This window comes from Strongylocentrotus purpuratus, unplaced genomic scaffold (genome assembly GCF_000002235.5).
Source record: "Strongylocentrotus purpuratus isolate Spur 01 unplaced genomic scaffold, Spur_5.0 spur5_scaffold_5, whole genome shotgun sequence".
Taxonomy (NCBI): Eukaryota; Metazoa; Echinodermata; class Echinoidea; order Camarodonta; family Strongylocentrotidae; genus Strongylocentrotus; species Strongylocentrotus purpuratus.
In genome coordinates this window covers 7,880,242-7,908,026 of record NW_022145611.1, presented here as the reverse complement: position 1 = coordinate 7,908,026, position 27,785 = coordinate 7,880,242, and the positions used below count along the sequence as shown (strand labels likewise).

Sequence of the window (27,785 nt, the reverse complement as noted above, 5' to 3'; positions counted from 1 at the left end):
AACTGATGAAAAATTATTCCAGATGATGTAAAAATATGAATGCATTGATAAAATTGTTTCAAATCATACCAACTATTTGGAACATCAGAGATAGTCAAACTTCCCAGCATTTTTATGAAGTTCAAAGTAAAAGTATTTTAACCTTATAACTTACTGCTAATATAGACAATGCATTCAAACTAACTAATATGTTTTTTGGTCAAACTATTGGCTATAGTAGGATTTTTTCGTCTTCATTTGTATCTATGCTTTTCATGATAAATGCTATACTTTATGTGGAATATGTGTATATGTCAGAAAATGCTTGAATAAACCATCACATGTATTGCCTTTTATCTCTCTTAGGCAATTAATTACTCTTTAGAAATACTGATGGAAACATATATCTATAAGATACCCTTTACACACAAAATTTGATGATAGCAATTGAAATGGAGGTCGATACAGGAAGGAGAAAAGGGAAGAAAAAAGGAAGAAGGGAGATGAGGAGGAGGATGAGGAGGAGAAGGAGGAGGTGGAGAAAAATAGAAGAAAATGAAGGAGCAAAAGAAGAAGAGAGAGAAGAAGATATATCCCACAATCTCATGCCACATCTATACATCAACTTTTACTATAACTTCACAATAATACTGAGCTTGTTTACATGTGTAATGTGCTCTCCCCGGAATAAAATGATTTCCTTTTAAACCTCAAAACATCAATATTAAAGTCATATTAACACCAATCGGAGGAAACTTTAGTTTAAATATCACTTTGCTTTTTTGAATGACATTTCTTTTAAAAATATCATATCAGTCTTTTCTTTTTCTGCATAGAATGTGTTATTGAGAGGTAAAATGTCACAGTGATGTATTCAAATGCAAATGACATTTCACACACTAAATGTACCTCAGAAAGCTGCAACAAATGGAATTCTATTTCATGGTACCTCATCGCATAAATGAAGAATAAGAACATGATTTTATCCGTGCTAAGCACTAAGGAACAAAGAAAATATCAATTGATGCGATTTCACTTTCTTATCAGAGAAGTAAATGAGAGCAGAGTTCCTCTTTGAATCCAAAAGTCTTTATATCTTTGTAGCCAAGTCATGTCGATACGACCAGCATACAATTATATCTCTCTGATTTATGGAGCAGTAAGATATATTGTAATAATTCTGCACCATAGTGAAATGGAAAGCTGATTGATTTATCGGCGTGTTTATAATACGTAACTGGGAGATGATTAGAAAACAATTTCACCCCCCAGACCCATTTATATTGAGATGCTTCGGGCAAGTGGCAATGTCATCAGTTTCTACCACTCAATTGCTCAATTCTTAGTGGAGGGGGAGGAGGGTAGCTTTCAAAATTTGTTACCATGGAACATGAAATAATACTTGTGATTCAGATTTGATTAATTCTCGCTACCCTAAATAGGTACGAAAATCTCGAAATTCGCGAGACGAGGTAATTTTCACTCTCTCGGGTCGTCACTACAACTTCCGGTATAGAGTCCCATCCCGCTGGCGCTAGCGCCTGTGTTCGCTGTGCAGAGTTTTCACGCACGCTAAAATCGATGCCAATCAGTGTAATTTGTACAGCTTATAATATGCAATGGAAAGCTTCGGGCAGAATTAGGGACTTTAGCACAAAAGGCCGTTAAACTCTACCGTGAAAGAGAGGGTTGTGATCACGGACGCCTGCACAGGAAGCTGTAATGTCGAAAAGCTATCCCATAATGCAATGCGCGTTTTCAGGATTTTCCCCGGATCTCGGCAGAATCGCTATTTGGGGTAGCGAGAATTGGGTGGCAATTTAAATTTTGAGAAGACCATAGTCCAGACAAAGCTTACACATGAGTAAACTCGGGAGTAAACATCCAAAGTTAACATTTCAATCTTGTTTATGACTTTTGATTTTCTCTTACAGACGAGGAAATGCATTCATGCTGATAAAGGCATGGTAAATGATGGTGTTGTAGTCGAGTCCAATATAATTCTTTGGCATGAACTACAACTATGCTACAACTGGCAGCAAGAGATTGCGATGCATTGACGATGCTCCAGAACTGACGAATGCTCGTTTTCAACTTCCCTATTCAGATGCAGCAATGCCACCAAGCTGGACACTGGACAATAACTGATCAAAGAAGGTGGAGTTGTTGGTGGGTACGACCTATCCCTATGCACAAGACAAACTGCAGTGAAAGCAAGGAAATATTGCAGCCAATAATTATGCTTGATCAACACTGTTCCAGAACTAGGTTCATTTCATCGTTTGTTTTCATACTCTTTCAAAGATGCTGTGATTGCATCCAATAATTACGATCCATCAACACTGTTCCAGAACTACGTTCATTTCATTGTTTATTTTCATGCTCCTTCAAAGATGCTGTGATGCACCCATGCTCGAGGTGGGCGAACTTCTGGTCGATGACGGCGTCATGGGGCTCTGTTGAGAGACCGACCTTGATGGACAGTGTACGATGCTGCTGGTGGAGGTGTTAGGGTTGGCAAGACGGAGGGTTGGGGCGTGGCCGGGCCCCGGTGAGTTGTCATCGTCGAGGTCCGATGAGCAGGACTCACCGCTCTGTGTGTTCTGTGCTGGACACTCAAAGTGTACACAGTGGAATACCTGTATACAGAAAAAACAAGGCAATTACAGTAACATGAGTTAATATGATAAAGTGAGCTTTGGAGGCAGCCTTCAGATTATAAATGATCTTATTTTGAGCTACTATCCATTCAAAGAAAACAAAGGAAGATATTAAAAACCCACTCAGGTGATCATCTCTACAAATTTGTCATCCATTCATCACGAGTCCTCCCTTGTCTTATGACTGAAGTTGTAATAGATCATTAATTTAATGTGTTGTAAACAAATTTGTAATCAAATTCAAATGGAATTTTTATCCCCATAATATAAAAGAAAAATGTTATACAGTCAAACCTGTCTATAGCGACCGCCCAAAGGAAACACAAAAAGTGGTCTTTATGGACAGGTGGTCCTTGTAGACAGGTGGTCACTGAGGCAGGTTTGACTGTACTACACAATTGACTAATAGAACACCTTGACTACACATTCCCATCATCACATTTACAATGTTGTGATTATACTGACTGTGAGATGAATTATAACGAGAAAGAAAGGAGACCCCAAGATCTCCCCCACACCTAAGGAAAGTAAATAGATGGTTTGGAACGTTTTAATCTGAATCATGTTTCTTGAGGTTCATTTTCCAAGTACTAGGAAGTGGCATTTTCCAAGTTCTAAGACGTGTCAATGGACTAGAATTAGAAGTTGAGGAAAATAAAACTAAGACAACAGATGTGAATACTACTAAGTGGATGAAGATAATTAATGATTTACAGGAACTGCATCTACAATCTGCTTTCAAGTAAATACAATCACATGTCATGTGATCTCATTTATATATGTGATGAAATGCTTGTTATAAATATTTATGTATGATGTTATCCATGATTTTGTATCTGAATAAAGATGTATAGAAATAAAATAAAAGAAGTGTCAACGTCTTCACCTCATTGGCTGTGTTCCTGGTTCCTACTATCCTGATGAAGGTGACAGGTTTACGCTGGAAGTACAACGTCTGCCAAGATCTGGAGGGAAACAAGTCAACATTGTTTACCAAATGTTCGCTTACTCCGACCATTTACACAAAAAAATATCTATACAACCATCATTTACACTCCTGAATAATAAATATACGCATAAACAAATTTTAAATCTGTGCATTATAAAACAATTTTGTTGTCGTTATAAGGAAGATGCTGATCACAAATTACCTTCTGAAGCAAATCCTAATAAGTGAAAAGTGCTTAATGAATCCATTTTAATTTCACGAAGGATGGCATACATCGCATTCAGTGTGAATATTACTGCATAACAACAATTATTGCTGGAACAAGATTACACACGAATATGAAAGCAAAAAGGCTAGCATCCCCCGTAGAGATTGCACGATTGAAGTGAATTTATTGGAGGTTTGATGGTGAGGGGAAAGGAAAGTGTACCTGCAATTCTCCTTGGTCTTATCCGCTACTCTTATCCAGGTCTGCTGGTCAGTAGATACATCTACAAAGTAGCTGTATGTCCTTGCATCACAGTCCCATAACAGCAACCTGCAGAAATTGAAAATATGTTAAAATTTTAAGATACCCTACAATATTTACAATGGCCTAATTAAAAGTCTCCCGCTCAGGTGTACTCAGGTGTACTGCCTATGGCAGGTCCACACACCAGAGCTGGTATTCAATTCAATACTTAGAATAAGTAAGAAATTTACTAACTAAATTGCTGAGCTAAGAACTTCACTTATCTCGTATTCAAATCATATTTTAGACTTTTACTTACGTAAGACAAAGTCTAAATAAAAGACTTACTGATAAGCATTGTGACATCACACAGTCAATCAAAAGTAATGCGCACTTATATAAGTGTGCACAGGTTATGATACTGCATAAGAAAACCACTACCAAGCTGATGACATGTGTACTCAACAGTCCCAGTCATAGTTTTTGGTGTCACCATTTAGAAGTAATTACAGGCAACACCACGAGGAGATATCCCAGTCTCACTTACCTAATACTGCCAATGACGTAGGGTTGAGCTAGTTGTACTACGATAGAACCACTGCCTAGCTGATGGCATGTGTACCCAGAGTCCCAGTCATAGTTCTTGGTGTCACCGTTCAGCAGAGCATTCCTACTGCGGCTAACACCTTCTATCACACTTGCACTGGCCTTGATGGTGGCTACATTCTGCTGCGGAACTGCACAAGAAAGATAAAAACAAGAAACAAATTATTGTCATTGTAAAAATAATAGAGTGAGGTGCGAAGGCTCAGTAGTAGAACATCGTTGATATACATGTATCAAGTGCTATATAAAAGCGGAATAATATTATTATTATTAGTGAAGCTAAAGGGATTGGGTATCTTTGTTTCAGATTCTAAACACAATCCTGGATTTAGCTCATGCTGCAGTCATAATTATAAACCTTTAGGTCAGTCAAGAATCCCATGACTTTTACAAGCTTATTGCCTGTCTGATTATCAAGATATTTATGATTGGATTTTGAAATTTTAAAAAAGGTTTTCCCAATGGTTTTTATAACACTTAAGTCTATCGGGAAAAATGAGTATGGTAAAATCGGTCACTCAAAGACTTTTACTTATACCAGGCACTTTATATTTTGAAGCGCAATTTGTTTTTAATGCTTATATTAAGCCATATTACAGACACTGATAACACGTAGGGCCATGTATCTCTGATTTGTAAAACTTGAAACTGTTAAACAATGCCTTTAAAGGTAAAGAAACGGTGAAAAAAGGAATCATAATACATCAACGATATCTCTAAGCAATTTACAGACAAATCATTATCTCTTTCATTATTATACTTATTATATATTCAACTATGAGCTACAATTTTTGTTGTTCACAAATCAAATATAGAGCTTAAAGAAATATGCCGGTACCTATCAATCCTGTTTCCAGTTGAAATACCCTAGTTGTGTGAAAGGCTTCAAATGACACTAGATGAAATACTTTGTTGACGGTGTTATGAACCCCAATGATTCGGATGTATCTAGATGGGGAGGAAAGAGAAAAACATTTATGAGAAAACTACAAGATCTTGAAGAGCAATGTTTCTTGTATCATATTGAAATTTCATGTACTTGCATATGAGAATAAATTGAACAGAAATCTCACTAATATCTTGGTTTATACCTTAAGAGAAGTTCTCAACATCGCTTATTGTAACAATGTATCATTTTTGCAGGGCTAAGAGAAAATTCAATATAGTTACACTAGAATTCTTCTTAGAATATAGGATACGAAAATCTACTGTTAGGAACATCATTGAACTATAACAGATTGAGCAATATGCAATTCAAATTATTAAACAGGAACAAATTGGGTTTCCACTTTCTTGATCAAAATTTACAGAAACCATTCTGGTCAAAGAATACTGCTTATTCATACTAAATTACATCACCAAAGAACATTTTTGCAAAAGGATACTAACATATTTGGTGACAAACAGAGCATTAAAGTCTTCTTCATTGGTAATGCTGCGGTAATGATTGTGGAGCTCCAGGATGAGTGTCAAGTTTGACAGACAAGAGTGCTATACAAGAACACAGTATTGGTATTACTATAATGGTGTACAATTTAACTTTAATACATATTTGAGGTAGCTGTTATGTAGTGGCACGAAAACATGTATCTGGAACGGAAACTGCATAATTGTTGAAAATCATGATTTCATCACACAGGTGTAGAACCCCATTATTAAGATATAGAGCGTTTCAATGCATATACCATCTCGATGAGACTTAATCTTAGCTAAACTTTGATTCAGATATGTCAAAAAGAGCTTTTAATTATCAAACAATTTAAACTAATATGCATTTTGCGTTCCAGACCCGTCTTTTCCTGCCACTTCATTTCTCAAAGCTACCTTAGAAAGGATCTTTGCCTAGGAAAAATTACTCACCTACAGACTCTGGCTGGAAAGTGGAGAGTCTGCCACGACCGGCATTGATACGTAGAATGATCAATGACCTTTATCCAGTCATTCTCATCAACTGATGCTTCAATGAAGTAAGAGTACGACCTGGAAGAAAAAAAATACAATCAATACGATGTTCATTATCACTGCATCCAAATCAGCAGATCAATTTACATGGTCAGTCATTGGAAATTATACAACTCACATCTAGACCCTAATCAAATGATGGTCAAATGCACTAACATGTGATTCGTTTACTGAGGCTATTCAACATTTTATGTACCTCATACACAGATTGTCATTCACTGATTGGTCAAAACTATATCACATGACAAGGAGCATCTCGATCCATTGCGTCGTTCTATCAAATCCTGTGATAGTACTCCTAACCCCTCTGCGACTTTTGCAAACACACAGAGCGCACATACAAGATTTCAAATGCCCTCCAGCACGCAACTCACACGGTGTCACAGCGCTCAAGCCATGCAATTTACGCTGAACCGCAGTAACTGTAGTACCTGTACAGTATAGATTGGATTTCCGTATGTTGGTTTTCTTTTAGCGTTGGATATTTGAAACTGTTTTGAACTTCAAAGGACTTCAATATATTACTGTGAGGAGCATATAGACTCTTGATATTGGATCTATTTTCTAGACCTATTCATGAATCAATGAAAAGGATGAGGTATTTAAAACAAATATGTACTGCTCTGTAATCGGATGGTGGAGGAAATTATCACTCCCTTGGTGGTGTTTATACTGGCCCTTCTATCTGTCATAGAATCAACAGTTATTGAGTAAAACCACAAAATGTGGAATGAGGGTCGCACAAATGGAATACTGAAGTACAGAACAAAATTTTTCCTCATTTTCTTCCTTGTTCTACAACACAAACCTGGGACCCATTTCAACCTTTTTTCAATGATAAATGACAAAAATCAGTGACATATCTGCTGATAGCCTATCAGAAGCCAGGATTTCAGTAGCTTATAACAAAACCTGTCATTTGTCACTGATGACACGCCCACCTGGTATCTCTATCCCAGAGCAGCAGCCTGATGGTGTTGATGATGGTGGGCTTGCCGAGGGTGATGACGATGCCGCCGGTGTGCACGTCCTCGATTGGGTGAGTGGTGAAGCCGCGGTCAAGGTCGTAGTTCTGACAGTCACCGTCCAGCAGAGATGACCTCATCCCTCCCTTGACCACCGAGGCACCGTGCTTAGCCGTCCCAACATTCTCCTCTGGAACTATACAAGCAAAGAAAAATATTTTTGATGAAGACGTATGAACAGAGGAAGCATATAATAAATGGACTCAGGAGGTGAAACTATGCATACACCAATAAATACCCAACCTTAACATTATCAATTTGTTTAAATGATTGGCTGGAGGAATAAGCCAACTCTACAGCCTTTAAGCCTGACACTATGCGACTGCCTAGGGAGCTTTTGATTTGCATGACCAACTCGATCTATGACTTGAAATTTACTAACCATGTCATATCTTCAAACAAGTTCCCGTCTTACAAAAAAACTGTTTTGATGTCACAATTCAGTGGCACTGGCCTGTTTGTATGACCATTGTGAGATCAGTATGGAGCAAAAGTTATTGTTTTTAGCACAACGCAGATTTAAACCGAATTTGGTCCTAGGATCGAGCCAAAGACACAATCCTCAACTGCGCAAACGCAAAAGGTCTCGATGTTAGTTGCACATCGTAGATCTTGTTGGTCGTGCAAATCGAAAGCCGTCAATGGACACCACCCCCAAAAACCCGAACAAAGTTAAACTCACTGAGTACTCCTCTGTAGTTGAGGTCTGCGTTCCGACACTCTTCCTTGATCTTGAATGCATCCAGGATGGAGTCTGCGCACAGCAGGTTGGAGGGTCGTACCGTGTAAAGCAGATCCTGCAGAGTCATGTAGGGACAAGAGTGAGAGAGTGAGAGAGATATAGAGATAGAGAGAGATCGAGAGAGATAGAGAGAGATAGGGAGAGAGAGAGAGAGAGAGAGAGAGAGAGAGAGAGAGAAAGAAAGAGAGAGTGAAGACACAGAGAGAGAGAGAAAGACAGAGAAGGACAGAGAGAAAAAAAGACAGAGAAAGAGAGTGAGAGAGATAGAAGAGATAGAGAGAGAGGGAAAGAGAAAAAGAGAGAGGGGGAGAGAAAAAGAGAGAGGGGGAGAGTAAGATAACGAAAAACAAAAAGACAAAGGGATGAGAGTGAAGAATGGACAATATCCCTTGTTTGAAAGCTTTGCTAAAATAAGACTAGTGCAATTTGTCAATCAAACTCCTTAAAGCCTCACTGCACTACTTATAGCTACTTGAACCCTCTACACAGCCAACAATGCCTAAGCATTACCTGTTGATCCCCCATGATGCTCTTTTTCTTATGTTAATTGAGAGCTGATTTGATGAGATAACCACCTGCCAGTGACCTTGCAGGAAGGTACAATCCCTCTATGCCAAACTAGTGCAGAGGAGCTTTAAGATGCAGCTCTCTCCGAACTCTGAGTCATTAATGGAAACACCATCATGGCAATATGTCTTTTTGACATAGTCATCAGTGAGAGAATAAACCGTTGAAAACGCAAATTTATGATACACACTCCAACTGGTAAAACAAAACTCCTATGGGTGTTCTAAGTTTCACAAAAAGCTCTCCTTAATATTATATTTATAATAATTATGTTGGTATATCTGAGAATGATGATGATTGTTTAACCCGACTCGCTAAGAAAGCATTGTATATGCTTGTCTCACCTTTGAGTATGTTCATGTTTCTAGGTTTCTTATGCACCTTAAACACAGATATCATGTGTAGTTGGCGAATTATGAATACTCAATATCATTATCATCAGTGTGTGCAGCCAAGGACTGAATCCGATGACCAGGGTAATAGTATATCCGTAAAGTGCTTAGAGACGTGGTATAAGCGCTATTTAAGCGGAATATTATTATTATTAATATTATTATTATCATTATAAGAATCACAACACAAATTTTGATAACAGTTTCAGTTTTATTCCCTACACTGTTGCAAGTTTCAAAAGTACCGTCTACTCTTTAGCGGTATAGTTTCACAAGTACCTGTCTACTCATTAGAGGAAGTCTGATGGCCTCCACAATCTCCTTGAGAGATACGTCTTTGTTGGCGTGCACCCAGCTCTGAACCGCTTGGAAGATGTCAATCTCAGCAGCATAGAAGGAATTCCTTGAGATCACTTCCTTCAGGGCACCCTGCACCAGGAATGTGTGAAAATTTGAAAGTGAGGAGAGACTGTTAATGTGGTGAGATCAAATTGTGAAGTTGGTCAAAGATTGTAGACTTACAACGAAATACAATTCATGACAAATAATCTATATGAAAGAGAGGTTTGATCTCTTCTTTCAGTATCAGTCTGTACAGTTGTCTACTACTCTGTTTATTCTGTTTTATTATTTATAAACCGATATTAAGGAAATCTAAAGAAGAAACTTGGGATTGTTGCTGACACAATCAAAGAACAGACGAAAATGAACGAAAAAATTGAGAGAATTTCAGCAAAGAGCAATCATGACATGAAATCTGATATAAAGACAAAAGTGTTTGCTTTTATGAATGAAAATTCAAGCAGCTATTGACAACAATCAGCACCTTCCGTAAGGTGATATACAAAATCTTCTATCAATTAGAAGCATATTCAGTCAACAGTTTCCTGGGGAGTGTTTCACAAAGACTAAGATCAACTTTACGTTGGACGTAACTTTGGCAGGGCTTTCATGCCACTGGTTGCTCTCACCAATATGATCTATAGATAATAGTTTTTCCTTCAATAATGAATTATCAAAAAATGTAAATGCTGTAGATTTGTGACCATGATTTGTACGTCCCTTGAGAGATGAATGCCAGTAAATGGTGAGAGCAAATAGTGGCATGAATGGCCTGCCATAGTTAAGTCCAACTTAAAGTTGATCTTAGTCTTTGTGAAACACCCCCCTGGTGTAGGAAGTTCCTTCCATGTGGCTCACCTTGGACAGGGTGAGGAAGGTCTCACTGTTCATGACCTCTGTGGCGTAGCGATCCATGAACTGGTAGCACGTCTCCTTGAGGGCCCCCAGGGTGTAGAGACTGGCCACGTCGTAGATCAGGCACACGTTGTGGATGCTGAGGATGGCGCGCAGGTAATCGGAGATGGAGGCTTCCAGCTCGCTGAAGCCATACTGGTGGGCCAGGCCAAGGATGTCAAGAAGGTTGTCCTCCTGGGTAGGGAGAGGCAAATTGGTGTGATCATTTAGCATTTTTACATTCTGGCCATTACACAATCAACGAAAAGCTACAAGGGCAAAAGCATAAGCTCGCTAAAGCCATACTAATTGGCCAGTCCTATGATGTCTGGAAGGTTGGCACCCTGGATAGAGAGAGGCAAATCTTCAAAGTGCTGTAATCATTTAGCATTTGTACATTCTGTATGTCTGCTACTAGAGCAAAATCAAAAGTATGATGGGAAGCCAGTGCTAAGAATCTGTTGCTAAGGTTGCTTTTTCCAGCTCACCGAAGCCATACTAATACGCCAGTCCTATGATGCCTGGAAGGTTGTCCTCCTGGATAGAGAGAGGCAAATCTTCAAAGTGGTGTAATCATTTAGCATGTGTACATTTTAATCAATTATACTGTTAAACTGCAACAATTATGAATGTAAAAATCCAGAACTGGAAACATAGTGCTAGATAATCAAATGGAGGCTTTTGACTTGCTGAAGTCTTAATGGTTGACCAGCCCTTTGGCGTAAACAAAAAGGATGTCCTTTTGAGTAGGAGGGGTAATTTGCCCCATCTTGTTGATGCCACACAAGAGGGTGTGGTACAGATGGGGTAGGGTTTTGGTAACAACAGCTTTGGTGTAGATACTGTATGCTGCTGTTCTAAACTCAACTTTCTAAAAATACATACTTGCCACTTGAAGTTCATGATAAAATATCAAAGGCATTAGAATAAACATCACTTTGAAATGCCTATTCATCTGCAAAAGGGGCAATTCAAAATAGTATTATGAAGTATTTTGTAACATTTCAGTAACGTGTTTTGTCTAATATACATATTTTACTGATTTACTTATTTAAAGACCAATTATCACAGATATAGCAACCTTCAGTGTAGCTTATGCTGATTAGAATTAGAAGAAATATAATATTAGACTTGTTTCTAGTGCACATATCTGCCAATATGATCCCAAGGCGTACACAAATCAAGAAATTATAAAGTATTACAAAATTATAATATTATTTCACTATTTGGTAATGTATGGGCCATAAAATGACCCAATGACTAATAGACTTGCCCCATTAGACTGTAGATGTGTTTTACAGATTCAAGCATGCCTTGTTGCTATATACAACTCTAGTGTCAAGGGAACCTAAACATACATGTTACTAATTTCCTGCAATTCACTAGACTGGAAAGTAACCTTTCCAATATTAACAACTTCATATACATGTACGAAGTAGTAGATTCTTACATTTGTGTACATGCATATATGAGTATTGTGTGATTAGGGAGAAACTAACAAACTGCCAGCAGAATGTTGTAGAAATATCGACACCCAATCTTGTTAGGGTTCTGGGAGCCATTCCTTACAAGATTAAATCACATTATAAGATATCCGATATCACCCTGGTATTGCAGGAAGGCAAACGTCTGGGATTCAAACAGGAAGTCGCTGGGAAGACGTGATGGGTGAGAGGAGTTTCCTTCCCTCTCCTTCAAAAGAATTAGGACTTTCAGGTTTCATGTAAGACTGGAATGAAAAGGAAGACTCCCTAAATCCTCCCGTACAAGGCATAGGAAGGATTCTACAATTCAAGTCCGTGCAGATTCACCAATAACGGCATTTCACAAATGTAAATGTTTTAAATAATTCATTTACTCACTTTAAAAAAAAAAAATTATTAAATTATTTTTTTTATTTTTTTTTATTTATTTATTTACACATAATATATATATCTTTTTGGAGGTAGTTGTTTTTTGTTGGGGGGGGGGGGGGAGGATGACAAGTGATCTTTGAATATGAAGTATTCTCAGTGGGGGGGGGGGGAGAGGGAGAAGATGACATGTGAGCTTTGAAGTATTTGGGGAGGGGGGATGACATACAATTTTTGAAGTATGATACAATGTGATCTTTGAAGAAGCACTTCTTCCAGGATTAAGACCCTAGATGTCACCCTGGATATTGTCTGACTGTAAAACCGGTAATAAGTGTAATTAGTCTCAAGGCAAAATAAATATGCTCAAGCAATTCCCCCTTCTTCCTTTAAAGATAGCAGTCAGCAGCTATTTAATGATTTTTTTTTTGCATTCATGGTTTATCCATACCTTCACATCTAAAATCATCACTATTGTTATCCTTGCATGTCTAAGGATTGAGAACAAGATATAACAATTACATGTACATGTTTCTTTTTTTCATTTAGTCTGGAATAAAGACCAGTATTTGTTGCAAATATTAAATACTGAATATAAATTGAACTATAAATTGAAGAGCAAATTTAATTAAATTCAAGTCAGTCAACGCCATCAGTGCCCATCACTCTTCCTCATTCAAAAGAGGACTTCCATTTGAAACTAGGATGGGAATTGTCAAATATCTCCTCGATGTTGAGCTATATATGTACAGTGTATGTTTTGTACATGTGCATTTGATAGAAAAATTGTTGAGAGGGTATAATAATGATACCTGATTCGGGTATTCAGAGGATAATTCTGAGGTCATGTTTCTCCTATTTTTTACAAGCTTGTTGCTACTTATATAGAAAGTTCTTAAAAACCAATTCTGCTTGAATAAATCAATATAAAATAGTCAATAAATGTATCCACTGCCTACAAAGTAGCAAGATTTAACCATTTGATTACAAAACCAGAGATAACTTGGACTGAGCACTAAGGAAATATGTTTCAAATAAAAATAAAATCAGATGAAATGGGTTAAAAGCATTCATCATCTTGCAATTCCAAATTATTTTAGTAAGTGAAGTATTTTTCTATAAATTCAGGAATGTAGTTTTATTTTACTGCATCACTTGAAAACCATCAAGTACCGATCGATACACAAAAGATATATGGCTTAACAATAACACACCCTGACGGCTTGGCATAGGACCAGCTGGCCTTCTCCAAGTGTAGCATTCAAGGGGCATGCTGCATCCAAAAATAGCACTATACCATCTCGGTCAGTTTCTCTTTATGGGGTTCCATATTGCAGTATATGCAATGTACTGAAGTGATCATATACATATTTCCCTGCAATAACTATACAGTATCTCCACTTCAAAAATACTGTAGTATCGATGCAGAAGAAAGTGTCATACGGTGAACAAATTTCTTGTCAATTTCAATGTGAATGTGTGCATTGATGTGTACAGTGCTACATACATTGTAGTATTTATGATGTCAAGAATTTTTTTTCCCTTCATTTTACTGAGGATAAATTATCTGGGAATTAAAATCTTTCAAGGAACCATTCTTTCTACCAGTCTACACAGTTTTTTCATGAGATCGTGTCCACATACAGTATGAATGTAGATATTACAAGATCAAAAATGGTTATTCCTACAGCAAGTGTACAATAAAGTCATGAGCAAAAATCCTATTGCTTTTGTAACCTTTACCCAAGTTTGTTTATAAATATGATAATGGCAAGATAAATTATTAGGAGAGTTGAAAAAACAAAAGAATAGTGTAGATTCCGTTGAGTAGAAATCAATTCAATCCAAAAATGTGTTTTCTTTTTACCAACATGGGAATTCATCACCGCCACATATGGTGTTTTCACAGGAGCTCAACTGAAGTGTACTTCACTGAAGTGCTTCACACGCTTGCACATACCCCTGCACGTGGGCCTACACGAAAGCATGCGTGGTAATTACGTGCTGTAGTCTAGTGATTAAGTCACCAGACTATGATTATACTGGTCCAGATTAAAACCCTAGCCATGTCACTTGATGTCCTCGCGGAAGACCCCATTAATCCAAATTAACCACAAATAACGTAGGACAGCAATGCATATAGGAACCTACTGCATGTAGTAGATCAAGAGAAAGGCTATGCTGTGGATTCCTTAATGAATGAAATGTCAGTGACCAGCATGCGTGTATCATGCTAGACTGCTAGTGCATGTAATAATAACGATAGTGGGTTCTTGTACAGCGCTCATGTCTGTCAGACTTGACACTCCTGGCGCTCCTGGTTGTATAGTTGAGAGAAAGATTCTCAGGAGGTTGGAAATGGCACACCTAAAGTGCAGCTTGCTGCGAGATGATCCTATGAACAGGGTAATAATAACGTCTCTTGATGCAATAGCCAGATGGGTTTCAAATGTGTAAAGGTATGCTTTTGTAGCTCTCAGCAGATTAGATCGAGATCTGCTTCATAGTTATTTTTTAAAAATATTCTCCACAATCTACTTTGCACATGGCCAATTGAAACTCAATCACACCTCACAATATCTTTCATCCCAAAGAGGGGCGTGATCGGGGCTCTTTAAAAATATAAAACAAAAGGCCCAAAGACAAGAGGGGCATTTTCACGAGCTCCAAGGACAATATCATCTACAGTACCCATGAAATTTTGGGGAAAAGTCACAAGCTTGGTAATTTTGTACGTCAACAGGCAATAAACATGTCACTCAACAACAACAACAGCTTAATTTATATTGAAGTAATTAATTTGCAAAGAAGATATGCTGTAAAAATTGTTCCTTTTTATAATGTTGTATCCAAAAATATTAATATGAAGTATTACCGTCACCTTTTCCTTTTTTACAGGAATTTTAGCACAATTTGTACACTTGATTGAATATGTACTATATTAGTTTGGATACTTATGGAAAATATTTTAAAAATATGTCTGTGTTTATAATGTATGAGACAATGTACTACATGTATGTTTATACTGTAAGAACAATTACGTCCTATTAATCATTTTGTATAATTATGAAAATCTGAATAAAGGCAAAAAAGCTTTAAAAAAACAAAAAACAACAACACCAAAATATTGTTTAAAATTTTTTGAAAAACACATGTTTTGTAAGCTGTACACTGTGAAGGGTTATTTGATATAACATGTGTGTAGTTATTACAGCAGGAAAAGCAAGAATTCACAATTCATCTCTGATGGAGCATACATTAGCATGAAGAAGGGAGGAGGGGGAGCAGCAAGTTTAAACACTTCATTTTGTCTTGGAAATACTGAATTTGCACATATAGTAAAGTACATATTTGAAAATGTCCATACATCTGTGCATTGGGTCGCCTGGCAACGGTAAACAAATCCAATCCAACTTCTTCCCTTCCTGCATGTTCAATGCAGTGATAATCTACAAACCAGACAATTATGATTATTGCAAGTCACCACATAAATGAAAATGAATCTACAAAATGCATAGATCTACTATTTCCTGCATGGCCCTCGTCCAAATGATCACAAGCTTTCCTGTTTGTTTTTTTTACCTTGAGGTCTAGTAGATTGAGACAGCCAGTGTAGATGTATTTGAGAAGAGCCTCAAAAGCTTGAGATGTGGTATCTTGCAGCTCGATTTCGCAGCACTCGGGATCAGACTCGCGTAAGCCACCATAGAATAGGGCTCTGTAGAGAGAGAGAGAGAGAGAGAGAGAGAGAGAGAGGAGAGAGAGAGAGAAGGAGAGAGAGAGGGGAAGGTTGAGAAGGAGAGAGAGAGGGGAAGGTTGAGAAGGAGAGAGACAATGGTAAATAAATGTTTTACAATAAATAATTGTCAGTTACATCATTAACCAAAAGAAATTGCAATATTTAATCAAAGTTCTTATATTCAAAGGTTTGTCCGGAAAAGTGGTCTTCATATTCTCTCTCTTCAGGTTTCCTCTGAACTATTTCAGGAATGTTGCTGGAGCTAAAGTCATGCACTCTCCTTCATGTGTATATATTTAGCCATTACAAAAAAATTATCCGCTTTTTTCTAAGCCTTTCTTCACCATCATAATAAAGTCATTTTCAATTTCAAGAAAGGAAAATGTAAGGACATTCCATTCAAAGAAAATAAATGGGAATTCTTGTTATCATTTTCATTACTACTACTTTTATTATCACTTAAGATCAGCACAATATTTCCAAGCACTGTACAAGTGTATGAAAAGTTGAAAACGTATATACAATGTACATGTATCATACATGATACAAGATTTAGATGTGACCTATATGTATTTATTCATTACCAAAGGGCAATGTGCACTTTGCATCCATTAGAATTTGTGCAACCTTTATATATGGAATAGGAGAGTGCTTCAGCCTCAAAAATTTGTCAAACATTAACTATACCTCATATAAAATGACCATTACCCTCGTCCTCCGATTGATACTTCACTGACAAGTCTTCATATCAGTTGAGTTTATAAATTTGCTTAATATCTACATACACGTATACTGTACATGTAGTATGGCAGTCAGAAATACACTGCACACAATAATATACACGTAATATTCTCCAAAAAAAGTCTCTATAAATAACTGAGGCCAAATTAAATTGATTCCTAGAGTCGGTTCCCCACCCACTTTTTCTTGATGTCTGTCTGACTTTTTCCTTTAATTACATTTAATATGTATTTTTAGAGTACCGTAATACAATATAATGATATAGTGCAATTTCAAATCATTTCAAGTTTCTTAGAGCCTCTGTAGTGAATAGATGAAGATTTTTTTTTCTTCATTATTAGCAAACTTATCATAATTGACCCCATTTCATTTGCATTTTAATAAGGGAAAAGATCAAATGTCAAATATAGAACCCTCCCTTTATTTACAAAAGCATCTGGATGAGAAACAGAGAACAATTTTGATTTGTCAAAGAGACACTATGCATACATGTACAAACTGTATGAACAAACAGAGCTCATGAGTGACTGACAGGCACAGGGTGTACATGTATACAGTGAGCATGCATACAAGATTTTTATAAAATTTCTAAATTTAGAATTACGTAATCTACATTGTAGGAAGGCAATAACCCAAAGATAGTAAATCAATATGATATAGGATAGAAAATGATGATTTTAGATTATAATTTGTACATACACTGTATACCGGGTTTATGCTATGCTGTAATGTCGGTAGAACATACATGTAGTGAATAAAAAATTTGCATCTGCAGAGAAACATGTACATGTAATAACATAAAGCAAGCAAGCCATCTCCCTGTGGCACTAAGATAATACATCAATTGACGTCATGGCTGATCTCATAGCACACATGCTCTTGACAGGCAATAAATCACACAGATCATGGGAGAAAACGTTGTATTTCATTCCTTCATGTCATCATCAGTAAGAAGGCATTTATGACCAAGTTAGGAGAAGAAGCAAATATGTGTTCTACATGTACATTTACTTCAAAATGATCTCATGGTTGAAAACTAAATGTAAACGGTAATGCATTTGATATGACATTTTTATTTCACCAATGTTCATGTATATAACAATTTTTAAAAATCTTTCATCATTTTTTACTGCCACCTACTTTAAAGTCTTACAAAATTCTTGAGTCAAACATAGGCCTAGAAACATGTATGAATATCTTGCTTTTTAACTTCAAGGAAACTCAAATCATCTCCCTCTCATCCGAGATTAACAACAGAAGAGATATCAATTACATGTACTCAACAACTCAAGTTCAATAAAACTCAACAATGGTATTGGATATCAAAATGAAATTCTGCCTGGTAATATTTCATGTCCATATATTAATATAATGTGAAAAATTAAGTATCGACTATGGACTATTGACACTTTTGACACTGTAATCTGGCAAGGCAGAACAGATACCGGTAGTACATGTCTCTTTATTGACAGTGAACATACAGTACATGTAGATTGTCATACAAAACTGAGCTTCAGAAACATTTACGGTACACTGATCAATGAAGGATAAATATAATCACATCATTAACTTCTGACTAAACTGTGGCAGTATTGATAATTATATCCAGATTATCGTGTAATTCAGATGGGTACCGTAGCTTTTCAGCATGTCATCTGATACCAACAGTGGTTACCACTCCATAGTGTGTGTATAATTTGTGTACACACAATTTGAGTCACTGAGTATCGTATGTATGAATTAATCATGTATGGTTCTCTTAATTATTTTATTTTTTACAAACAAACAAATTAACATAGAAAAAAACAAACTATGCAGTTCGTTATGCAAAAAAAAAAAAAAACCTCAATCATGTCCTCCACATACATACATGTACATGTACTTGTATACTATTATTACACATGTATTACTATTACATTGGCCTTTAACATTTCTTGTATAAAAAGGGATTTAAAGAATATTTCTACACAGGCAAATGTAGTTTCTATATACATGTAGCAGTACCAAATGTTGAATGGAATATATTTAACAAAAGCATTTACATTTCAAAATAGGCAATTCACAGACTAAGGCAAAAACTATTATATTTAAAAACAACTTTGTGATGAATTATCTCATCCATCTCTTCATTTTGAATTCAAATTTTGTTTGAATGTATTAATCAGTGAAAATGTAGCCTTATCAAACAGCAATAGCTCGATTTCATGCCTTCTAGAATATCCCTACTCTTGGAGAATAGAAGTTAAAATAGATAAAAGACAAGACAAGAATAAAACATGGACTTGATATTGCTTGACCTTATGACCCCTGTCTACAAAGGATATGACTCAATATCTGAGAATGATTTTTTTTTTAATGTACCTCACATGGTACAAAAAAATCATTTCCTTTATGAAACATCTGATCATTCCCCAAACATACTTAATGGGATTTGAAGAGTAGGCCCAGATCTATTTCCTGGAAACTTTAAGTTTACACTTTCGAAACGGAATCAAAATGATATTTATAATCCTTGCACATGACAAAACTATGACTTGAATCATTTAATTGTGAACTGTGACCATCGTAAAATATTTTTAAAACTTTGTATGACTTCATGAATCATTAATTGAAATATATTTCATTCTACAGTACACAAGATAAAAGCAATATTTTTTTTTTCAATAAAATAGCTAATGGAAGTGGAAGAACATGTATTCTCTTCCATTTTCTTTCAGCATCCAAAGTATCAAAAAAAATTAAATATCAACATTTAAAAGTGTGGACCATGATACATGAGAATGAAAACTAAATGAACATCACAAGAGTATCCAATAGAATACAATATTTGATATAAACTGCATATCCTCGGCTGCCCGCAAGAAGGTATGAGCGATGTACATCCATTGTAAATGACACATTAAAAGCCTTCAATTATGTATGATACTAGTCAATTTCTTCACAGGATAAAAGTGCTCAGCTTCTTAAAACTTACTCAAAGATAATCCACTTTACTAATACCATCTGCAAGAGCCCTACAGGCAAAAACTTGATATTGTCAAATTATAAGCAAATTACAGTATTTGCCGGCGATAAGGCCGCAGCGCCGTATAGGCCGCACCCCCGATTTTGACATTTAAAAAAAAAAAAAAAAAAAAAAAAATCTTTTGCCAAAGTCGGGATTCGATCTCTTGCGTACAAATGTTGATGTGACTAAAATCACCGCCTTAAACCATGCAGCCATCCCGCGCTGATACCATACTTTGCTGTTTTCTGTGATGTAGTCATTGAAATGGATTGAAAATGGTGACTTCACGTGCTGGATGCCTCGCGGCGGCTCCGTTAAATGGGCCCTTTTTTTACTTTTGCAATGCATTGGCATCAAAATCTATCGGCAGATGTTGTTTTTGGAAGTTTATTTTTGTCTTCATGTCAACAATGCAAGATAAAATTGTCGGTAAGATGTGTGGAAATGTATAGTTATTGTACCGTTCGTAGATCTAGTCCCATATGTACAAATTCGTGCTGGTTTTGACTTTTTTTTTTTTTTTTCTGTTTCGTCGTAAAGGCCGCACCCCGACTTTTTGATATTTTCTCTTCCAAAAATACTGCGGCCTTTACGCCGGCAAATATGGTAGCATTTTTGTGGCTCTCACTGCCTCTCAGGATATATACCATATTCCATTCCAAGCGATAGAGGGGGATAGGGGGATAGAGAGAGAGAGAGAAAGAGAGAGAGAGAGAGAGAGAGAGAGGGATAGAGAGAGAGAGAGAGAGAGACGGGAGCTAGAGAAAGTCAGAGAGAGAAGGGGGATATAGAGAAAGTGCTGTCAAACTATCCCATTCTCAATCAAAGAAAATCAACATAGCTTTCGAGATGATATTACAAATTGAATTGGCTGCTGATCCTGTAATAATCACCACCTTTGGTAAAGTATCTTCTTTCCTTGAAATTTATACTTGTTTCTCACCTGAAATACTGGCATCGTGCAGCTAGGATGACCCGATGTGCATGGAATTTCTGATTTTCTACAAGAAGGGTAACATCGCTGTATTCCTCATTTGAAAATAGGTGACCTACAAGAGGTGACATAAAGTAGGTATTATATTTTATTAACGGTAATGCTATTTTACACATAGTAATTGTTTTCGCTATTAACTATCAAAATTGAAATAAGAGAAAAGCAACTAAAAATGTCAAGTTTACCTACTTTTTAGGCTCCTACATACATGTACATGTAAAGAAGTTACAAGCTTACGTTGAATTAAAATTAATTTAACAAAGGGGGGGGGGGGATTAGGGACTAATTATTGTATGAAAACCAAAATGTAATCAGGCAACTTTTTGAGAGCTTTGCTGAGGAGAGTTTGATCAACCAGGTTTCATTTGGGCACAGTATTGGGAAGTGTGGCAAAAACAAATGAACATACAGTACGCTATGCTGTGACCAAATGAAACCAAGTTGGCCAAACTCTGTGTTTAGATGGCTCTGTACAACATCATCCAAAAACATTATGGGTAGAATGACACCCCAAAAATAAATGAATAATAAAAATAATAATAAATAAATAAATATCAAACAAAATAAAAATAATAATAATAATAATTTATTAAAAAAATTATCCAACAGAAATGTACCTCATAAATTATAACCAATGCAATCAATACATCTAGAATAATGGCAAGCATTTTTTTGTCTACCGACATCTCTCATGCATACAAATAGGAAAAGAAAGAAATATTTGAAAAGTTGGACACTTACCTATATCCTGTGAAAGAATATTGGTGTGCTCTACCTCCCCCATCGGGGTGGATGGACTGATGCGATGTGTGTCACTCATGGTTCCAAGAAGGGATCAGAAACCAGTCTGACAATCCTCTAGGTGCCTTGGAATTTGAAGGAGATTTCTCTTCTCATCACTGCAAAGACTGAACAACAAAACACTCTTACATGTACCATCAAACACTCTTTATTCCTCAAAAGTTGTGCTGGTTTTCACTCGCAAAGTGACTTTCAAAGTCTAGGCATGCAAGTATAACTTGAACATGCAAACACTAATTGTGTACATGGATTTACATGCACATGTACCATTGAACCGAATAATGCTGTTTGTATTTGTACACAAACACAAGAATATAAAGCCCGTTTTAGGAATTTAGTTTAATGCTGATAAAAGTACATACAGTGTATGTATGGCCGAGAGTCAAACTGAGAGTGAAACTCACACCATTAAGTTGCAAAATCAAGATATGCACTACATCAGAGCATAAAACCGATATCTTTTTTTTTTACATTTGCTGCAAACAACAGCTGCAAATGGATTACTTTGGCTCAAAATAAATATATGACAAGATTCTTCATGAAATATTTCCCCTTTTGAACGTCTACTTTAAATATTCAAAAACAAAACAATAGGTTCCTGACCTCAGAGAGGCTAAACTTGGCTGGATAAGATACGCCCTTGTTTGTGTTGATTCTTTTGTTTTTTAAGCTACATATGTAAATCTCTAACGTGGGAGACAGTCTTGCAAACGTTGAAATGGAAGAGAGTCTCCCTAATCAGCTGTGTGCCGCTACTGTTTGTAAACTAAAAGTGAAAGGACAGTGTCATCATCACAAGTCAGGCATATCATTTGGCATTACAACAGACCAGCCCCAGCACATAAAAACATACATGTACACACAGGTTCAGAATTTTCACTCACTCAAGAGAGCTTCGCCGTATTGCTCCCTAATTGCATGAAAAATTGTATTTTTGAGATACGAAAGAAAATAACATTATTTGAATTGACCTTTCCTCAACATTTCTTTTCTCTTGAATCAATATCTCTCAAGGCTAAAAATTGATTGATTAGATTTAGATCATCTTTCATGCCATGGTTTTTACCACCGGCTAACATATGCAGTTGCACAATCTGACAAAATGTACCATTAGTCTACGCTAGCTTAGACTTCCTCTATCAAGAATATCTGTCAACTGATGTCTGTGTTGACAACTTGACATCACTCAGTCACAATCACATCTTCAATTTCAAAGTTCAACAAACTGCAAGAAATTGAAAACTGGTCATGGCAAGGCAATGAAATGTGGTTCAATACTATTTAACATGAGTATCATTAAATGGTCGAAATCCAAAACAATTATTATGAATTTATCAATCTAATTACTCCGATCCAGATCCAGCATCCCCAGGGCGGCGGTTCCCTCTTCCGCCACTCGGCTGGGCAAGGGAAGGCGAGTGAATGGCAATGGCCTATGCTGGAGGAGAAATTCGGTCTACAAGAGTGATAAAATACGTCTCTAGAATGGCATAGGAAAACACGATGACTAGAACTCACTCTGATGTCCAGAGCACTAAAGTCTGGTCAATGATATTATGCTTACCAATGACTAAAAAGAAAGCCAGGTCCTATGTTTTGAGAGGGCATACGGCGAAGAAAAAAAATCGTTGTTGACAAATCCAGAAGTTAAACTATATACATGCATAGGTTAACTACGGTCGGTTTACTCATTCTTACCTCATTCACTTAGTGTATTATTGTAGTTATTCATTCGCGCAAGTAATAATAAAGTAATTAAGTTATTTTTTGTTTTAATTGTTTTAGAAAGAAAAATGTTTTCAAAAACATGTAATCGAATACTTTTCTCATAAATGCTTTCAATCAAGGTCAAAACTGAAATAATTTGAGAGGGAAAATGACAATTCTTTACAGAATTATATCAATCCTCAGTGATTCGGCTCTTCACTGAAAGCCTACATTCCGCTACCTTGCGGCGTGTCTGGGTAAATCTTTGAAAAAGGGGAAATCCCTGCCGACAGATCGAGACTACCCTTGGCCTTGGGGTGGATCCGTAGGGAGAGGGTTCTTGGGGGAGGGATGTCCCAATAAAAACCAGCATTTCATTTAAAAAAAGGGAAAATAAGAACGAATGCCAGATAAGTTGGATCTATTATAGAAATTTGTTAAGTTAATTTTGATATTTTATGTTTCTTGTTTCAAAAATTCTTTTTGTTTCAATCATTGGTGCCAATTCGTTACACGAGCTCTTCTGACCATATTCTTTAGGTCTTTATATTCTCTTCCCTGATTATAAATGTTCAGTGAAGAGGTATGAGTTGGGGGACAGGGGGCTACAAAGCCACAATCATTTGTAAATCAGATCGAAAGCAGATCGATCGAAAGCAGAAAGATGGTCTTTTCTTCATTCACAGTCACACATCTCAATAATCTAGTATATCGTCACTGTACTAAAGGCACAATGCCACAATTTTTTGCTTGCTCACAAAATTTGGTTACTGGAATATTGATATTTGAGCAATAGATGTCAGCCCCACTGGTGAAATATGCCAATTGAATTAAGCATGGTAAAGCAATAATATCCGTTTATATTCAAGAATAAAGGGATGCAATAATTATCGTCAAGTTTATGGTATTGCAAGGTCTCAATTATAAATTGTAAAACAAAACTGAAAAGGACTTGTACAGAATTAGAAAGATTACAGCATATATAGAGGCACACAAAAGTTTATTTAGGTGAATTTTTTTCCATTAGTAATATACAGATACATTGTTGACATGAAAAATAAATGAAAAATTCAATATGAATTACAACAGGTAAGAATTTAGAAAGAGCAAAAATAAACAATTAAACAAAACACAAAAACCCAAATATAACATAAATTCCAAATAAAAATTTACAGCATAACTTCGGTTTCTACAAAATTCTTGTTCCAGAAAGTTGAAGGTAGAGATAAAGTATTTTAACACAGCATTAAAAAGCATGAAAAAATGAAAAATTTGTGTCTTTAATTATGGGGACAAACATAAAGATGAAATATGTCTTCCCCTAAAATATATCAGATACTGTTTTTGAAGTGTATACTCTCTTACAGGTAATGCTTAGAAAGTGAGAAGGGTTAGATAACATATTTAGTCATTTTCATAATGAATATATGTAAAGATCCAACACGCAAATCCCTGTATGGAATATAAATTTTATTTGACTTCACAGAAAATAAAAGTTGAAAATGAATTAGAAAAGCATTTCAAATAATTTCACCATACATTTAAATAATTTTACTAATACCAAAAGCAAATAATGTATTGAACAGACCATTTTCTGGGATAATATTAAGGAAAGTAAAAAGGGCTATATGTCACATATTTTGAACATATAAACCAAACAATGTTTTTAACCTACTTTTCATAAAGTGACATTTAACCAAGTAATTTAGTCCAAGATCTCCCTTAGTTAAAAATAGCTTAGATCTAGAGTTGGAATTTACAATAGAATAAGAGCATTGTAGTTTTTATTTATTAAACAACAGACCATGACTGAAGATTTCCTGTATTTTAACATGATGCATTCAACAGAAAAATAGGGTGATTTTGTTCAATGTGTCCAATACATTTCATCAATGAATGATAACATCTCTTGGTATTAATATGAATATTAGTCAAGATTCCATAAAGCACCATTAGTTAATGATCACATACAACAAAGAAATTCATTTTTAGGGTAAAATACGTGGAAAACAGACTTATGTAAGTCATATGGGACACATTGCAGAAAATCACCAAATAGAGAAAATTACTAAATATGTAATTGTGTACCGGAATACACCTGGTGAGCTCTTTATTTCAGAAATCTTTCACGTCTTCACTGGAAATTAAATTTCCCATTTGAACTATAAAAATAAATAATTATCCCTGAATGATAATCTTACCTAAAATCTAATACATTGCACACAACATGATACACAAGTTTTTCTAGATCACAATTTCAACTAACATGATCGTATTTACGTTATTAATGCACAATGATTTATTTTTAGCTGCGAAAACTAAAATTACATTTCGTTCAGGAAACACAGTCGATAAAATGAGAAATTAAATTCATTTAATTGTTTAAAGAGATATACACGGCCACTTTAGCTGGTTTAGGTATCGGTCAAGGCAACATTGACGGTGTGTTTGTGAAATGGGGCCTGTGTTTGCAGACTAACCAAAAACCTTATAATCTCCTCGATGCTAATATAATCTATTTTAAGGTAAAACAGGATGCAAAATATTTATGCACCTTTCCATTGTCTATATAGACAATGAGAACACAAGAGCACCATATCATCATTTACATCAGTTAGGTTTATGAAACAAGGTGTGTGAATTAGAAACTTTTATTCTGGTCAAATTTTCATAAATGTGATATCCCAAAATGTTATTTTATTTTATTAGATGACTGAAAAATCATTAACGATTCATACAATTAATTAATCTATGGTATACATCTATGCTAACAACTTAACACACACTATTGTGTAAAAATACAAAATACTATTTAATAAACATTAGATATCATATTCATAATATTATATTAGTACTGTGTTAGTTTCTTTCTCATTAAAACAAATATAAATCTCATATCATCCGTTGGGAGAATAAAAAGTTTTGTTTAAAATCTTGGCATCCACATTTTACCCAATATAAGTAGTCATACATGTAAACCTAGTACCAGTACTTCCACTCCACATATTTATAAGTTTTAAAAATAAAGCCACTGATTACAGACAAAGCAAGGCTGCCACCGCTAGTCACACTGTTTAACCCTTCACATGTCATGGGCAGAAAATCCTCTAAATAATTGAAGATTTGATACAATGTGTTTAGACTTTAATAGAAGGTTTATATTTTTCTCCCAAGGAACATGTTTTATGCCTTATCAAAGTATAAAACAAGGCATTTGAGGAGAACATTTAATTCTTTAGAGTTTATTTATTTATGTCAACTGTCCCAAATCATTGTGGCTCTAGCTTAATTTGAATCATCAGGTTATTGCGTCCGGTCGAGTGGTAGCGTTACACGACCTTACGTAAAACAAAAGTGGAAGATCATGTAAAGATGCACGTTAAGGACGCAACCTTTTCGTAGAATTGCCATAGGGTCTTCACAAAGTGTTGGGTGAATTAGACCACAGCATTTGTAGATGAGAGGGGTTTATTTCACAAACATTACCCCTGAAACTTTGTGAATACAGGGGCATGCTTTTAACATAAGGTCGGGTAACACGACCGCCCGACCGGACACAACAAACCTGATGAATCAAAGTGAGCCGTGGCTTATAAAGGGTTTTGTCTCCCTAGTGACGGCTGAGAAGTGTATCTATTCAATAAGAATACAAACAACTGAATACGTGACATGCATCAATATTAGGCAGTAATATATGCATGTATTGGACAGGACCCCAAATTATGAAGTAGCACTGTAAAACAAAACTGAATTTGTTATACTTTGGTAAACTTTCCCATTTTAAAAGAAATAATGAAACCTTAGATCATTCAATCTTATCGTATAAATACATCTCAATTTTTAATGTGATTTTTTTCCTCTTCATGAGAAGCACATACTATTCCTTCTCAATAAAAAACAAGGGAAACGCTCTCGGCGGTCTCGCCTGCATAACGCAATTCAATATGATAAACCAGAACGTCAATGACGTAGCGCTCATCCGCATCTCGCAACAACAAATATCGTAAATTTTATGTGGTACACTTTTGAACTGGTCAAAAAATAAAAATTTGATGCCCTGGAAGGGACATAATTTCATTTCATTTGCATAAAGTACCATAAATAATCAATAGAGCAAAATCTCACAATTCTGTGTAGAAGTTTAGTGTTCCAAATTTAGCTCTACCAGATAAGGCAAACCAAATCAAAATCGGTCGAGAAATGAAGGAGAAGAAGCCTTTTTTGTGATTTCGAATAAATTTGCATAAATTAGCATAATTAATTAATGGAAAACAATTTCAAAATTCTGTGTAGAAGTTTAGTGTACCAAAGTTAGCTCTACGATATAAAGCAAACCAAATAAAAATTGTACGAGAAATGACGGAGAAGAAGCCT

At 35.9% G+C, this 27,785-nt stretch overlaps 1 protein-coding gene across 1 annotated transcript; it reads right to left on the bottom strand.

The window, feature by feature from the left end:
• Nucleotides 1-1,955: 1,955 nt before the first annotated feature.
• LOC578424 (BTB/POZ domain-containing protein 9) lies at nucleotides 1,956-23,379 on the bottom strand. The gene is made up of 14 exons (XM_030999560.1): nucleotides 23,269-23,379; nucleotides 21,645-21,811; nucleotides 20,853-20,958; nucleotides 16,005-16,140; nucleotides 10,534-10,764; nucleotides 9,613-9,762; nucleotides 8,315-8,429; nucleotides 7,549-7,768; nucleotides 6,506-6,625; nucleotides 5,484-5,593; nucleotides 4,587-4,776; nucleotides 4,019-4,126; nucleotides 3,526-3,604; nucleotides 1,956-2,618 (listed from the first exon to the last, which is right to left on the bottom strand). The coding sequence occupies exons 2-14, from the start codon at nucleotides 21,721-21,723 to the stop codon at nucleotides 2,367-2,369; spliced, it is 1,896 nt and encodes a 631-aa protein (XP_030855420.1). The 5' UTR covers nucleotides 21,724-21,811; nucleotides 23,269-23,379; the 3' UTR covers nucleotides 1,956-2,366.
• Between the last annotated feature and the right edge of the window lie 4,406 nt (nucleotides 23,380-27,785).

Excerpts from the sequence above, each read along its gene's own strand:
- LOC578424 (XM_030999560.1), bottom strand. The coding sequence starts at position 21,723 with ATGAGTGACACACATCGCATCAGTCCATCCACCCCGATGGGGGAGGTA. Across the intron at positions 10,765-16,004 it reads TCAATCTACTAGACCTCAAG|GAGGACAACCTTCTTGACAT; the intron begins GTAAAAAAAACA and ends CTCCCTACCCAG. Across the intron at positions 3,605-4,018 it reads AAGACCAAGGAGAATTGCAG|ATCTTGGCAGACGTTGTACT; the intron begins GTACACTTTCCT and ends GTTTCCCTCCAG.